Here is a 16,642-nt window from a genome sequence, read left to right as displayed (position 1 = left end):
TTTGCTGGGCTGCTAGGAGGATGAAAAGCCATCGTGTGTGTTCAAGTGCCTGGCTCTCGGTGAGACACAAGCCCATGAACAGCAAAGGCTGCTCCTCTGCTCCCACAGACCTTGCTCTCCAACCCTGTGGCACTTGGACCGCTCGGGGCCTAGGGTGCCACGGGCAGTTGGAGTTGGGTAAGAATAGCTCATCAGAGGCTGTTCTGGACAAATAAACACTGAACTGAGGCCTGAGGTCAGGACTGACTGAATCCGACAGGGGAGGCAGAAGGCCAGCGGATCTAGCCACCCGGAGGCCACCCCCACCACCGGGAAAGGGAGACAGGGAAAGAAATAAGACTGTGGTGCTTTGCCCAGGTGGTTAGAGCTGGGGGGCAACAGGACACGCCCCTTGCAAGCCGCCTGCAGCCCAGGGCCCCAGCCTCCTGCTCTTCCCACCTCTCTGTTACGCTCCAGACCCAGTGGGGGCCTGGGGAGGGTGCCACCTACATGGCATTGGCGGTGACCAGAAGGTCGGCATTGTCAAAGAGTGTCACGCCGGGCACCTCGACGATGAGCACGTATATGAGTTCGATGGCCAGCATGAGCACCAGCTTCCCAATGCAGCTGATCTGCAGGAACACGGAGCAGGCCAGCAGGCTGAGCAGCACGCTGTAGGTGAAGTACTACGGAGAGACGGCAGGCAGCAGGCTTCAGGGCCCCACCCCGCGCTCCCTGGGCCCCGCCCTCCCCCCTCCCAGCCTCCATCCAGCCTCCATCCAGCCTGAGCTGGGCTCAGGTGAAGCCCCCCCTGGGGATATTTCTGCTGAGGCAGGTTTGTGACGTGATGCAAAGGGCCCTGATTAGGAACCGGGAGACGGGGCTCCAGGCTGAGTTTGACCAGGGCGGGCAGTAACCCAATGGCTAGAGCGCGGCTCCAGGCTCAGGCTGACTTGAGTTACAACCTGGTACATCATGGACTATTTGTGTGACTCGGGCCACGTAGTCAACCTCTCTAAGCCTCAGTTTCCCTGTCTGCAAAGCCTCTTATCTTGTGGGCTCACGGCGACGATTACACAAGATGAAGCCACTTGGCGCACTGCCCCGCGCCCTCACTAGCTGCTGAGAGAGCACAGGCCCTAAATCCCGATCTGCAACTTTAAATCTAGATTTCCAAAAACTGAAAATGTTTCCTAACTGATGTGGTGGCAAAACCTGACCCAACCGATGTGTTGCTAATTATCATCTTTATCCTGTTTCCTGTGACTATTCACACGCTTTGCCGCGGACGTATTGCCCCGTTTCATTGTCAGCTGCTACTCACACTGCACTGTGGGTGTCAGGTGACCTTTTAAAATCTGAAAAGTTCCGAAGTCCAAAGTATATCTGACCTGGAGGCCTTCAGATGAGGGACTGTGGCCCTGAATGATTTACTCCGAGGAAGTCTCTTCTGGTCCCCGAGCCTCAGTTTCTCGGACAACCGAGGAGCTGACCAGGCAGTCTCAGAGATCCCCTTCTGCCTGCTGTGTCCAATGCTAATCCTAGACACGCCAGCATTTATTATTTTGTTCTTTTAAATTTAGCAGCATTATTTCTGAGTTGCGCATTGGGACTCACTGTTCACTGCCTCTGCCTTGAGCCAGAGGCCAAATGGCGGTTGCGGGCCGAGGGGGAAGCCGCCAGGCAGACTCCCTGGCCCCTCAGGCCTTCGGGAGGGAGCCGAGGGAGGGACTGCAGCAGAGGGCCCCTGTGATTGAAAGGGGCTGGGGCCAGCCTCAGGCCATACCAGGAACACGAACAGGAAGGAGCAGGGAAGACACACTCAGTTAATTCAGCCCCTGGGATGATAAGCCTGTCCTTGGAGGATGGGGAAGGGGTCCCAAGAGCCAGCCTGGGTTTCCATTCAGACCCAGAGCTCAGACAACAAGGGGGCTAAGGCTTAATGCCAGGGTCCCCCAAGGGCCTCAGGGTTTGTGAATCAGAACAGCACTGTGGGGTGGGGTCAGCCCTGGAGCCTGGCAGCCCCCAGGAGAAGCAGGCTGGCGAGGACTGAAGACTGAGAGCTGGACCACCCGTCTCCTGAAGACAAGGAGCTAGAACAGGCTCTGCCCCTGCCCTCTTCCCCGCCTCCTCCACTTCCTCCGTGGAGCACCTGCCCAGGGAGAAGTGTGAGACCAAAAACAGCTTCCGGCAGCTCCTGGGGGCTCTTGGCCACATGAGAGAAGGAACAGCAGCAGGCAGTGGAGGGCGGGTGAGGCTTAGGCCTGCCCACCCAGGCTGCCTGCGGTGGGCCCGGGACCGGTGGAGGGGAAGCGCTGGTCTGGGGAGCTCCGGCGGAGTCCTGCCCCTCACGGGTTTCCCGTGCCTCGTCTGGGCAGCCAAGGCAGACCGGGCTCCCTCGCGGGGACAGGGCCGCGGGGCCAGCACTGCCGCAGCCCACGGGGCCCCTTGAGCCCTGGACCGCAACTTTAAATCTAGATTTCCGAAATGTGGGCCCTTGAGAGGCACGGCCCCTTTGGGAACTGAATGGAAGCTTGGACCCTCTCCCCAGAAAAAAAGGAAAACTGCCCTCCTATTGCAGGTTTCATGTGAACCCATGGCAGGGAGCGGGGGTGTGGGAATCACCCAGAGCCTGGAGTGGACGCCTGGGTTGGACGTCTGGCCTGCTGCTCCCTCGAAAGCTGCTCCCCAGGCAAGGTAAACGAAGCAACTCGCATACCACAGGCATCTAATTCATGCTGTTTGCTAAGGGTTCTCAGAGCTATTTTTTAAACCCTATAAGCAGGAAGTACACAGTTTCTTCTTGAGGGTGAAGAAAATGTTCTAAAATTAGGTTATGATAATGGCTGCACAATTTTGAGAATGTACTAATAGCTACTGAATCCTACCCTTTGAAGGGGTGAACTTGATGGCAGTCCCTTTCTTACTGCCCTGCTCGCTGACCCTGAGCAGGGGGGCTCAGCCAGGTTCACAGCGCTGGGCCTGTGAGGGTCCGGGAGAAGCTCCGCCCTCAGGGTCAGAGCACACACTGGAGCCAGATGATGTGGGAAGGAGCTCGGCTCTGCCACTTACTATCTGTGTGACCTTGGGCATGTTATGTAACCTCTCTGTGCCTCAGTTTCATTCGTATAGAGGAGATAGTAATAGCTCCTCCATCATAGGGTTGTTGTGAAGGTTACATGAGAAAATGTAGGAAAAGCACTTAGCACAGTGCCTGGCACACGGTGAGTACCATATAAACAAGAGCTATTCTGGTATTGCTGTTACTGTTATATAGAGAAGGCTGGCCTCGTTCACTGGCGTCTGGCACATGGAGTGGGAGACGCTGAGAAAATGAGGTCTCTGGAATGGCAGTGAGCTTGAAGCCCCTGAGTGCCCCTCAGAGCAGCTGAGGGCAGCGAGGAGACGGGGTGGGAGGTTCTTCATCTACCCCCAACCCCTCCTTGCCCAGTACCTCGGGGAAGTTGCAGTTGGGCCAGGCGCTGCCGCAGAAACCCTGCTCATCCCCCAGGCTGTAATTGACAGCCGACTCCACCACGTGGCACGCGTTGACCTGGCTGGTGCTGATGTTATGTTCATCTGCCAGGCAGCCGAACAGGTCCTTGGAGTTGCACATGAACTGCGGGCAGGGGAGGAGAGAGTCAGCTGGAGGCACCAGGCCAGGGCAGCCCATCTCCACAGGGCAGCGTGTGCCTGTTCACTCTGGGTTGGGTGCAGCCTGACACTGATCAGGGACAGGGGAGGAGCCTTGGAAGAGGCTGAGTACACGGCAAGGTTTGCCTGGCGCCCAGGGCAGGGCTCCTAAACATCCTCTGGGGGCTTCTTTCTCGCTCCTCCAGACCTGAGGGGCTTTAGGAGTCAAATCTGATCTTAGACCTGATGTGGGACCCAAAGAATTTCTCGGAGGGAAAACTCCAGACTCGCCTCCCAGCCCATGCTTGTGGGAGGCTGGGCTCCACTGGGTTTCACACAATAGGGTAGGGAGGTGGAACCACCCACCATGTTGACAAAAGCCGACAGGAACACCAGGGTGATGGTGAACACCCCAACCAGGGTGCTGTTCATCTTGGACCGCACAATCTTCCTGGAGAAGGTCTGCAGGGGGGCCGGGAAGAGCTGGGGGCAAGGTGGGGAGAGAGGCAGAACAGAATTTAGCGGGCACTCCACAAACCACTGTAGAACCAGATCTCCCGTCCACCTTTGTCTCTGGCCAGCGTGACCCGGGGCCTTTCCCAAACACACTCCTGGCGTGCAAGCCTCCGGCCTGGCACCACTGCACCACTGGCCCCAGGGCAACAGCAGCCCAGATCCTGCAGCTGTCCAGGAGTGGGTCTACCTGGGGAGCTCACAGGTGAGGGAAGCAAGATGGAAGGAAGAAGGAAAGATGCTATCTTGACCCCAACAGGGAAACAGGAAAGCAGAGAAAAAAGTGCTTGTATCCACTGTGAATTCTGGGAGTTACAAAGGTGGGGAGGGGACTGTAGGCGACAGCTGAGGAGTCACGGAGGGTCAGAAGGCTTCTCGGAAGAAGGGAGCTATGGGTTTGAGGGTTCAGAGAGGACCTGCCGTCTGGAGGAAGGGGGTGAGCAGCATGTGAGGAGGACGGGCCATGGACAAGTGAATTCAGTGAGGCTTTTCAGCAGGACGCTCATGGACCTACCATTTCCCTCACCTGTATTTCCCTCCCTGTATTTCCTTCAACTAGACAAACCGTATGTCCTCTCAAAGACTCACTACGGTTCTGGTAATTATATGATCGGGCTCCACCAAGTCGGACACAGTTGGCTTTGTCCACCATGTCCTCGTCACCTCCCAACCAGCCTAGACTCAAAAAGAAGCTAGCAGACTGAGGGAAGTGGGAACTACCCAAATGTCCACCAATTTGATGAAAGGATAAACAAAATGGGGTATATCCACACAATGGAATATTTTTCAGGCCATAAAAAGGAATAAAGGGCTGTTACGTGATGGCACACCACGGACAACCCTTGAAAATCTCATGTAAAGTAGGAAGCCAATTTCCAAAGGCCATGTATTGTATGACCACATTTATACAAAATGTTCAGAACAGGCAAATTCAGAAAGGAGATTAGCGGTGGCCAGGGGCTGTGGCGAGCAAGGCGTGAGCAGGGAGTGCTCGTAGGTGTGGGGTTTCTTTGTGTGATGATGGCTATGTTCTAGAATTAGATAGTGATAATAGTTGCACAACTTTATGAATATACCAAAAACTACTAAATGACATAACCTCATCCACCTTTAGAAAGTGGACTTTTTGGCATGTGAATTGGATCTGAATAAATCCTGCTCAGCCTCCTCCTCGCCGTCTGGTCCCTGGGGAGGTCATCACCTGCTGAGCCTCGGTTTCCTCATCAGTAAATAGGGAAGCTCTATCTGTCTCCCAGGGTGCCTCTGAAGACTCAGTGAAATGAGGCACTTGAAAGTGCTTTGTAAGCTGTTAAATTCAATAGAAAATCTAGTTAATATTTGCATTTTAAAGAGCTATATTGCCAAGAAGAATGAAAGTGCTGGTTTCCTATTAAAGGAATTTTTGGTTTCACAGCTGGGGAAAGTGTTTTTGGCACTATCACCAGGATCTCACTCTGAAATGATAGGACAGATGGTTCCTAATCTTTGCCTGCTTCAAATTTTGCCATTCCACACCCCCCACCCCACCCATGTTGCTTAAATTGTTTTAGTTCTGATTACCCTATCCATCAATTGAAGGGCTTCCTTCATGATTCCGCAACCACCAACGCCTGGAGCAGGATATGCACACGGGATGCCTAGTCAGTGGGGCCCAAGAGCCCCACTGGAGCCACCCAGATATCAGGAGAAGAACCCCAGGCTTTTTAAAAAACTCCAGCCTGGAATGCTATTCTCACATCTAATAAATGAATGGGTTTTAGTGCACTGGCTGCTACAAGCTAATTTTCTTTGTCACCCCCTTTCAAAAGACCCACTCTTGGCTTTAAAATCCCAGCAAGAGCCCAGGAATTGTTGCTTTTTGAAGTCTCCCGAAGATGTGACACCCTGCCTTGGTGTCGGGTTGTATAGAGTGCCTCACCTTCCGTAATCAAAAAGCTCATCAGGGGAGCATTTTTCATGGCAGGATATTGTGTCTGTGCGAACCAGCCGCTCCATGCTTGCTCACAATCGCAACTCAGAAAAAGAATCAATTTAAAAAAATCCAAACCAGTACATTCCCAGTCTAATGAATTCAAATCAATTCAATATAAAAACAGGAATGGGGACATAATTAATAAACCATGACGGGGTGAGGGGCGGTTTTGATCCCGGCCTCTCTGAAAGTCTCCAGGCAAAGTGACGACTCCCCTGGGGCCCGGGCTCCTGTCTGTGATATGGAGCCAGGGTGCAGCCGGCGTTAAAGGAGGTGATGAAATCTGATGGCAAAAAGTTTGAGAAGGCAGCTTTTTTGGCAAGGAGCTAATAAAAAAGCAGTTGCTCCTACTTCAAGAAAATTATTTTAAAATATAGGAAAATTTGGGAGGTGAAACACGGCAGGCAGAAGCTGACCTGGCTTCACGCTACTGCTCTCGCCACCTGGCCTCTCAGGGGTCGGCTGGACATGGTAACTGAGGCAGTGTCCCTGAAGGGAAGGATTGTGGGCTCTGGAGTCAAGAAGCGTGTGGGTTTAAATCCCTGCTACACCACTTCCTAGCTCCAGGAACCGGGCGTGGGGGGGATGGGGGGGGCGCAGGGGTGGGGGACACCATTATTCACCTCTCTGGGCCTTATTTTCTTCATCTGCAAAGCGGATGCTATAAAAATGACCTTAGAGGCTCAGGAATCACAGCTCAAAGTGGCACAGCTGGGATCTGGACCTTCGACTTCTTGACTCAAGAGCCACTGAACATGTGTCTGGCAATGACACATCCTCTCCCTAACAGGCAAAGTGTGACCCTGAGCATGTTGGTAGAAAGGGGAGTGTGTGGACTCTAAAGTCCCCACAGGGTAGAAGAGGTATTGGTAGTGTAGTAAGGCCCCATGTTAGACACCACGGGCAGCAGTCAGGTGGAGGGGTAGCAAGGACAGGCAGCACGGTGAGGCTTAGCCACACTCCGCCTGTGGGGAGAGGAGAGGCTTTCTGGTGACTGTTCTGAGCAGACAGAGCCTAAAAGCTCTGGTCCCAGGTCTCAGGTCCCAGGAACTCAGACAATTAAGGCCCAGGAGTCAGTGGGATGCAGGCTAAGAAGCAGCCTGTGGCCTGGAGGATGAGGGAGATAAACACACGTGCAGAGAGGAATGAGGCTGGATTACTCCTGGGCTTATCTGTACCCAAGTCCCAAATTGTAGGAAAGGAGTCCGACCTTCTGAGTAAGGTTGTGCTAATGACCCACAGTAAAGGCAGGGGACCCAGATTAGCCTGTGGGGAAAGGAGGGAGCCTCCCTCTTCTACCCATTTGTGTGGTGGTGGCAAAAGTGGAGCCACTGTCAGGGGTAGATATGGGCTGCTTCACAGGCGATGGGGCAGAAGCCACAGGGAGACCAACAGAACAGTCAGAGCTGGCCAGAGAGGGAAGAAGAGGCTGTGCCCATGAGATGGGAGTGAGCTCACCGTCCCTGGAAGTGATCAAGCAGAGGCTGGCTCATCTCTTGCAGGTTATCATAGAGGAAGTCTAGCCTCGGGTGGGTGTCTGGGCTGCCTCTTTGCTCGGGCCCCTTCCAATCAGAACTTCTCTGAGTCTGTGGACCACGTGTGATGGCAGGGAGGGATTCAGGATGGATTTCTCTAAGAAGAGCAGCTCTGGGGCCCAGCGCAGCACCGATGCCGAGGAAAGGGAGGAGTGCTGCGCGCAGCTTCAGACGAGAGAGCATCACCCGAGGGAAGTGCTCAGGGGATAATCCTCAGGGCAAGGCATCCAGAGACAGTGGGACTCTGCAGGGCAGCTGATGCACCCTGGAAGCGTGACCAGGCCTTCAGGACAAGATGAAGACCATGGCACCAAATTAGCCTCAGTGAGAAAGCTAGGGCTGTGTGTGTGAACGGGACCAAGCGGTGTCAGGAAAGGATGGAACACCCCAAAGACGGGAAGGCCATGGCAGCCCTCGTCAGCAGAAGGGAAAACCCTCCAGAGAAGAGACCGCGAAGGGCTCCCTGGCTGATGGCAGATGGCAATGCAGACTACACTTTCTTCACATTTCTCTCTTCAAAAACGTCAACGTGTGGACAATTTTAGAAAGTAAGTCTGAGTTGTTTGGGAAAAACAGAAAAGTAAATAAAGTGGAGAAAGAAACCATGTCTGACAGAACCACTTGGCTTTTATGCTGCGGAGCCTGTCCCAGACGCGGTAATTTAGAAACTGCCGAATCTCATGGAAAAGCCACCAGCGTGACTTTGAGAAACTGTGGGAATAAGATGAAAAATTTCTGAGTTCTGGTAGAGGGCAAATGTTTTCCGAGGGAAAAGAGAACAACACTGAAAAGTCTAGTCCAGTGAGCTTCATGGCAATACCTGAAAAGGTGATCAAATCAACTCAGTCAGTCTGCCTGCAGACAGGTGCGGCAGTGCCTAGTGACAGGCCCACGTCGTGTCTTCGTCTGCCCTGCTGCAGCAATGCCATCAGGGAGAACTACCCCTTTTATGTCTCACTGTTCATGTCTTACTGTTATGTCGAACAGTTAACGGGCAACGTGAAAGAGGAAAGGGGAATAATGAAATACCAGAGGAGTACACACTACAAACAACTTCTCAGCTAGGGGTCTACTCTCCAAAAAGAAAATGAACGCTGTGAGGATGACTTATCAAGCGGCAAGGAAGGGAGGACACTGCCAGGACCCCAACGTGGGTATTAGAGTGTATTGGCAGGTTCCTGACTTGATAAGCCATGGAGTATTTTTTTCCTATATAAATTCTTTACAGAAGCTCTGTATGAGAGGGAAGAAGTGGTCACCTCTGGTTGGAGGGCGTGGCTGGGTGGAGGGTGACCTGGGGGCAGGAGGTGGGCCTCGCATCCACCAGCCTCCCCCTGAGGGAGCCCTGGTCCTCAGAACTGTCCGAAAAATCACTGGGCTGGATAAAGGAATGGGGAAGAAGTTTATTGAATGAGATACTGATTACAAACTGGGTAGATTCTATAAAACAAAAGAAATGATTCTCATAAATAATTCTGAACTGTGGCAAAAAGAATTCACTAGACCAAAGTACTCACTCAAAATGGCCAATGCAGGTGGAGGTGGAGGTGAGGGTGGGGTATGGGATGGGCGGGGTATGGGCCCTCTTTTTCACACCTCCCCCACCATGAAACACACATGCAAACTAGGGAACACAAACCAAAGACAATCAGTGTGGCTCGGGATTGCCCAAGCAGCTAACAAAAAAGAGAGACACCTGGGTTCCAGTTGAAAAACTGTAGACGACTTTGATTCTGATTTGAATAGACTAAATAAGTGCCTCAAACAAACAAATAATAACTTTCCCTCAGTTTATAACTTAAAAAGAGAGAAGAGTCTTTTGGGGTTTGGTAAAAATATTTAAGAGGCTCTTTTAGCTATGGTGTAGTTTTTTCTTATGTTGTCATGACTTTTTACTGTGGCAAAATACATATGACATAAAATGTGCCATTTAAATCATTTTTAAATGTACAATTCAGTGGCATTAATTATATGTACAATGTTGTACAATCATCACTGTTATCTATTTCTGAAACCCTTTTATCATTCCAAACAGAAACCTTGTACCCATCAGGCAGTAACTCCTCATTCCCCCTCTTTCCAACCCCTGGTACCTTGCAATCTACTTTCTGTCTCTACAAATTTGTCTATTCTAGATATTCCATATAAGAGCAATCATATGATACATGTTCTTTTGTATCTGGCTTCTCTCACTTAGCATAATGTTTTCAAGAGTCATCCATTTTGCAGCATGTATCAGAGCTTCATTCTTTTTTGTGAGTAGATAATGTTCCGCTTTGGTTTGGCTGTTCATCTGTTGAGGGACACGGGTGGCGTCTACCTTTTGCCTATTGTGAATATGTGGTTTGTTTTTTATAGCCATGAGATGAAGAAAGTAGGACCCCCCACTGGGGAAATAGCCGGCAGGGGGATGGGGGTTTTGGGGAAAGGCTTGACAATGAAAGAGAGGACCAAAAGGCAGGAGGCGACTGAACACAGAGACCTGAGGAGGAACCAGGTAGAGGGGCAGGGAACCAGGATTAACCGCTTGATGCAACAAAGCCACCAGCTTTGAACATGGCTTCACTTGCCAGGAGACCCCAGCCGGCCCACTCCTCTCCGGGCGGCCGTGTCTGCACCTGCTCAGGGGCAGGGCTGCATCACACCAGATCATTCATTCCCGGGCCCTCCAGTTCCGACAATCAGTCCACCAAGACCTTGACTATCCGGTAATTAAGCAGTTAACAACCTAATGAAGGAGCTAACGGAGGGTGGAGAGATAAAGGGAACTTTCGAGGTGACAAAGGTCCAATCCTTTTGGAGGAAGAACATGGCACCCACTGCAGAGTATGCAGGGAGTGACGGCTGGGCCTGGCCCACCTCGCCCCCGCACCCCAGGGGCTGGGCTCCGAGTGAGTGTCAGGGAGGAGTAGAGATGTGGCCGGAGAGGGCCTTTACCTGCCTGCAGACAGAACGCAGGCTGGTCCCGTCAGGCAATTCTGAAACCACTGGGAAAGGAAATGAGGGAAAGGCTTGGTTGACAAAGTGGACAGGAACCTGAGTGCTTTCTATAATATACCAGAATAGCCTGTGGCCAGTTCCCCTCGCAGGACACAGCTGGCTGGGGGCACAGCACGGCCAAGAGAAGGTGTCAGAGAAGAGCATAGGACAGGGTTTCATGCCAACATTGCTAGATGTGTGGCCCTGACTGAAACACTGAACCACTCTGGGCCTCCCTCCTCATCTGTATGATGAGCTGCTCAAAGCCATGATCTCTACAGTCCTCTCTGGGGCCAATTCCAAGGCACATGGGAACGCTGAAGGAGGGCCTCAAGAGGTCCCTTTCACACTCGTTCTTTCAGGAAGTCATTGACCACTACTTCATGTGAGGCATTGGACTAGGTACCCTTCCTCCATCCCACCTGGCACCAAGGGGACAGCCAAAGAGGGAGCGACACCATTTTCTTGTTGCAAAGATCTGCAAAGGCTAATTACAGAGCCCATCCCAATGAGGCTCCACTGGCTGACTGCCCCTGCAGTCTGGCTCGCTGCCAGTGCCAGCCGAGAGTTGTGACCCAGCTTCAGGGACCCCTGATCCCAAGTGGGGCTATTAGGCTGCTGGGAGGGCCCCTGTCAGTGGGCTGGGAGGGGAGAGAAGACAGGGGCGAGAAAGGAGGTGGGGCTCAGGTGTCAGCCAGACTCACCTTCACGCAGGAGTAGATCACAGACACAAATACCACCAAGGTCAGCAGCACGAAACAGGTCAGGTAGAAACTCAACATGAACACGGAGCTGGAAGAAGAGAGGAGGTGGGGGATTCTGGGTGGAGCCGGTGGAAAGGTGACAGGGATGGAAGTGAAGTGACATCCAGGTAGCGGGGGGGGGGGGGGGGGGGGGGACAGCTCTTCCCAGGCCTGGCCTTTCAAGCAGGCTGCGAGCGTCTGTCTTCACAGCTCTTGAGGGCTGGAGCTCTGAGAGCCCCTGGAAGGAAGCAGAAGCTGCTCTGCTTCCCCCACTCCTGCCGCCCAGGTTTTTTAGCCTGACTCTCAGAAGGGCTCACACAGCCTCACGAATTGATTCAGGACCCTCCTCCATGACAGTCTGGCCCCTGCCCTTCCCAGCCTCCTGTGCCTTCCTGGGGGAGCAGCAGCCCAGAGGGCAACAGATGGGGAACCAGATGAAACACGCTCAACATCTTGCTTAGTTCTTAGCTATCCACTGACTCTCTTCATTTTGCTTGGAAGGACCCACTTAAAAAGCCACTTGCTTATTCCCTCCACGTAGCCACTCATGGCTTGCTTGATAAGTTACTATGAAGGCTGAAAACTGATGTGATAAACAACCATCAGTTATAGAAATGCATTTGTCAGCAGCTCAACCAGTCATTCTGAGAAATAGCAGTCATACATCCCTCCGGAGGGCAGAGTCCCTAAACCCTGTCCCCTCCCCAGTGCCAGGCCCCACAAATCCTGCTCAGTTTTTGCTCCCCTAGTCCCAGACAGTTCAAAAACAAAAACAAAAAACCCACGGATCTCCCACTGGCCCTCCCTTCAGAGGCACAGCACCGGCGGTCTGAACGTCCATCACGGGCCAGAATCCTCAGACAAGAGCTGCCAGCGCCTTTCCATCCGCACCTCGCACTGGCCCTCCTGGGGGAGAGGCTGGCTCCCGAACGGCACACCCCGCCTTACCACGGGGGCCACAGAAATTCCTCCTCGTTCAGGGAGGGGAAGGGGCCTGGAGATGCCAGGCGCTCTTAGCAGGTTAAAGGCAAGTGAAGGACTTGAGAAGGCAGGGGACACTTCCAAGGAGGCATTCAAACAGGGTCTTTGTTCCAGGTTCCCCCAGAAGCCAGCACTTAGCTGCCTTAGACAAATAGAACAAGGGGAGAGAACTTGCTTCAGAGACCTTCAAAAAAAGAAAGACTTTTAAAGTAGCTTTTAAGCTCCCATGGAGAGAGGACATCTAGAGAATGACCTCCGTCGGTGCTTTAGAGACTGGTAGCTATGGCCTGAGGAGGGAATGAAGCAGCTGAAGGGGGGCGGGGCCGCGGGATATCCCAGCCCCGAGGCCACGCTGCAGAAAAAGAAAAGGGGCAAGGAGGCAGGATTACGCACCCAAAATAAGGGGACTTTCACTGGCAATGGGACAGAAAGTCTATGTTCCTTACTTATCCCTGTGGCCCTACTTCAATTCAGGAAAAGCGGGGTCCTATGCCCATAAGAACCCCTGATCCCACCGGCTCTGCAGGGCCTCTGTGCAGGGCCGATGGGCACGAGCTGCATAACCAGGGTGCACAGATGGCCACCGGTGTCGGGTGTCCTGACAGAGTCACGGCAGGTAAAAGGTAAGAGCCATCTCTTCAACAAGAAGTGCCATTAAACATAGAAGGCGTTGAGTAATAAGATGCCAACATCATCTACCTCCTGACATGATGCGCCAAAAGGGAACATCACTTCTGTGGGATTCTTGTCAAAAAGCATAACCTCAGTCTAATCAAGAGAAAACATCAGACGAACCAAACAGAGAGTCTACACATTAACTGGCCAGTACTCATCAGAAGTGCCAAGGCCACAAAATACAAGTAAAAGCAGAGAGAGAATCACAGATCGGTGGGGACTAAGGAGACGTAACAGCTAAATGTAATGTGGGGGTCCTGCACTGGCTCTTGAACCACAAAAAGGCCTTTCAGGGGAACACTGGTCAAATTAGAGCCGGGTCTGCAGATTAGTTAAGAGGGTCATTCCAGTGTTAACTTCCTGGGTTTGATTATTCTGCTTGGGTTATGTAAGTGGTCATCATTAGGGAAACTGGATAAAGGATATAAAGAAACTCTCTGTAATACTTTTTTAACTTTTCTATACATCTACAATTATATCAAAATGAAAGACAGAAGGTACTGGGGTGAAGAGACCCTTCTAGATTACATTAAACTCCTGAGACATAACCAAATGCAACCTGTGGGTCCTGAGTAGATCCTGGCTATGAATAAACCAAGAGTCAAAGACATTTTGGAAATCTGAACATGGATTTGCTATCAGATGACTGGAGATGGAGCATAAGGCAAGGTGGTAAGGAAGGAAAACCCCCTTAAAAGAGTAAATGTTGAGGTTTTCAGGGACCAAATGTCCTCGTGTCTAACATTTGCTTAAAAGAAAACAGAAAGAAAAGCAAAATATTAACAATTGTTAAATCTAGGGGATGGATATTAATTATATCAATTTTCTGTATGTTTGAAATACTGCATAATAAAAAGTTAAAAAGATGTCTCACATACATGCACGCATGCACACATACATGTATATTTACACACAGAGACTCATGCGGAGCAGTTACTTTTCTTAGGTAAAGACCCAAGACCTTTCGTGGGACACTATTGTGAGTGAATAACAAAAACGTCATTTGCAAAAGCTGCTGCCCACTTTGAGTGGTCCTCTGGGAAGCCACAGGCCTCTCTCGGAGGAACAGCTAGTCCTCAGAAGAGTTCAGGAGCATCTCTTTGAGAAAGCCTTCAGAACCTAAGATCCATTCTTCAAAATACCCAGAGTAGCAAAAAACCTCCATCTTTTGAAGAAGTAGTGATTTTTTTGCAAGAACCAAAGGTCACACAGAAATGAGTCTATTAAATGCTTTGGATGATATAATAGGCACCAGTGAGTGGTATAGATTCAAATGGGATGATGAGCTGATAGAGTGAAGAGGAATCTCCCATGCAGCCGGGCTGGGCCCAGAGGGGAGTTTTCCACCCTGGAATGAGCACATGGCCTTCATGTCACAGAGGAGTCCGACTCCCGGCTTCCTGGTCCCACTGAGGACACAATTGGAAACTTCTCTCCCTATTGAGCGAGTTCAGCCCAGATTCCTGCCTCTGCTCTGCTTCGCGACCTCCCCTCACACCCCTGCAGTCCCTGTAGCCAGAGGAGGGACCCCAGGAAGATAGTACTTACTGGGGCACAATGGTGATCTGGACAAAGCAGATGAACAGGAAGACGAGCGAGGCACACGCCACGTAGGCACCGAATCGGTCATCCACCTGCTTGGAGTACTGAGAGGACATGGGCAGAGTGAGGGGGCAAAGACACCAGCCAGTTCTGCTCCAGCCCCTTCCATCCCAGGCACACTGGGGCAGCCCACTCCCGGGGTGTGGAAGACCCAGGAGCCAGTGCTAGCCTTACGCCTTGAGAACCCGTAAGGTGATGCTTGTGGGGAGGGGAGTTGAACTGGGTCAAACCAGAAAGTTTCTGCAGACCCAATGACTGTGATTCAATGGGAGTGATTCATAAGGATTATGGCTAAATTACTGAGCACCATCTACATGTATCACTGTGCGCCTCACAAGCACACCAGGAAGTAGGCACAGGACCACTGTTTTTTCTCCTTCAGAGATGAATAAGCTAGGGCTCAGAGAGGTCACAGGACTTGTCCAGAATCACGTAGCTCATCTCCAAGGTCCTGACTCCCCGCCCCAGCTCCTCCCACAACACCAACCAGCCGCCGCGCAGAGGCTGGGCTGGCATGGAGTCCCCCGGAGGACGTGTTCCATGTCAGCTCGGTAACTGCTGGTAAACAGAGTATGTTTCCTTCTATTACTTTCCCTCCTGATTAGGTTTGCTTCCTTCGCTGATGACATGGGTTCACTGAGCCCATTTTAACCGAACACCAGGGAGACCCTGAGACATGGAACAAAGATCCTGAACCAGGGGGTCGGGTTCCAGCTGTCACTACCTCACTGGGTGGTCCACAGCACATCTACAGAGCAACCACTCTGAGTCTTAGCTCTCTTGGTTCCAGTTAAAGGAGACAGGACAAAGAGATTTTGACTGCTTCTTCCAATTTACAATACTAACACAACAAAAATAATAGAAATAGCAAGTAACATTTATTGAACATATACTATGTGGCAGACATTGTTTTATGTGTTTTACATATATGGTCTTGTTTAATCCTCACTATGACCCTTTGAGGTAGGTGTGCTAAATAGCTCCATTTTCCAGTTAAGGAAACTGAGGCAAAAGGAGGTTAAGATTTAACCTTTCCAGACAAGGAGATCTCCCTAAAATCTCCACCTCCTGGGTTAGTGCAGCATCAGAGCTGGGGAAACTTAGGTAACAAGAAGGGCTCTTCCAACAGTGATGGAGATGGAAAGGAGCTGCCTCTGCCTCGTTTCCCTCCCTCGTTTCTGGCCTTGGTTCTGCCCGGAGCCTCCCCACCCAGGGCGCTGTACCTTCTTCTCTAAGTCAGGCTCCCTGAAGGTCAAGAGGAACTTGCGAACATGCTCGGACCGCAGCCTGTCAATGCTCCTGGCATCAATGGCACGGCCCAGAAATTCGTCCACTTCATCCTCGGGGTTTGCACTTTCCTGGGCATTCCTGGGAGCAAGAGGTGCAGATATAAGACAGGCTGACCACCAAGGGGCGCCTATACAGGGTGGCTCTACCCGTGCCCAGGGACCCATGAGAGAGGCGCAGCATCAGCCCAAGATCCGCCCTAATAATGGTTTGGGAAGCTGAGAGTGAGACCAGGGCGGCCAGAAGCCCAAGGACCCCTCTTTAACAACTGCACACATGCGTAGAAAACTGCCTAAGCCTCATACCTGCTAGCTGGAGGGCCCCACTGACAACAGGCTTTTCTGACTCTATTGATATGTTAGTATATCATCATAACAATATGAGTTATTATGGAAGGTTTAATTGTTTCTCCCCACAGGGAGCAGTCTCTGCTCTATTGTCCGGCTATACCATCATCCAGAAACAAAGGCCAAGATCAGGAGGGGAGACTTCAGCCTCCTGGTCTCTTTAACATGGCTTAAGTTCCCTGGGAAGCAGGTTTTATGAGCTTTGGGTGCTGAACTAAAAACCATATTTCTTAGGGTGAAGCCCAGTCCTTGAGTGGAATTTCTGACAGTCCTTGAGAACTGGGAAGTGGAGAAGGAGGACATTCCCTCAGGGCATTGGGATGTGGCAGGTGCTGCGTGTGACCACGGCGCAAGGTCTGCACCTTTCTGAGTTGCATGCCACGTGCATGCGTATGT

The 16,642-nt window shown here is 51.7% G+C and overlaps 1 protein-coding gene across 1 annotated transcript in view; it reads right to left on the bottom strand.

The window, feature by feature from the left end:
• The window catches only part of ADCY5 (adenylate cyclase 5), a 143,020-nt gene that overhangs the window by 15,299 nt on the left and 111,079 nt on the right, over positions 1–16,642 (bottom strand). The window contains exons 10-15 of the mRNA XM_054575204.1: positions 15,836–15,980; positions 14,559–14,656; positions 11,316–11,403; positions 3,979–4,095; positions 3,434–3,598; positions 490–665 (exon numbers count right to left, since the gene is read on the bottom strand). Coding sequence (XP_054431179.1) covers positions 490–665; positions 3,434–3,598; positions 3,979–4,095; positions 11,316–11,403; positions 14,559–14,656; positions 15,836–15,980 — 789 coding nt within the window. The remainder of the gene's footprint in view (positions 1–489; positions 666–3,433; positions 3,599–3,978; positions 4,096–11,315; positions 11,404–14,558; positions 14,657–15,835; positions 15,981–16,642) is intronic.

This window comes from Pteronotus mesoamericanus, unplaced genomic scaffold, assembly GCF_021234165.1.
Source record: "Pteronotus mesoamericanus isolate MK-2021 breed Mesoamerican mustached bat unplaced genomic scaffold, CSHL_Meso_final contig_27, whole genome shotgun sequence".
In the NCBI taxonomy this organism is placed as follows: Eukaryota; Metazoa; Chordata; class Mammalia; order Chiroptera; family Mormoopidae; genus Pteronotus; species Pteronotus mesoamericanus.
This window is presented reverse-complemented; position numbering and strand designations above follow the sequence as displayed.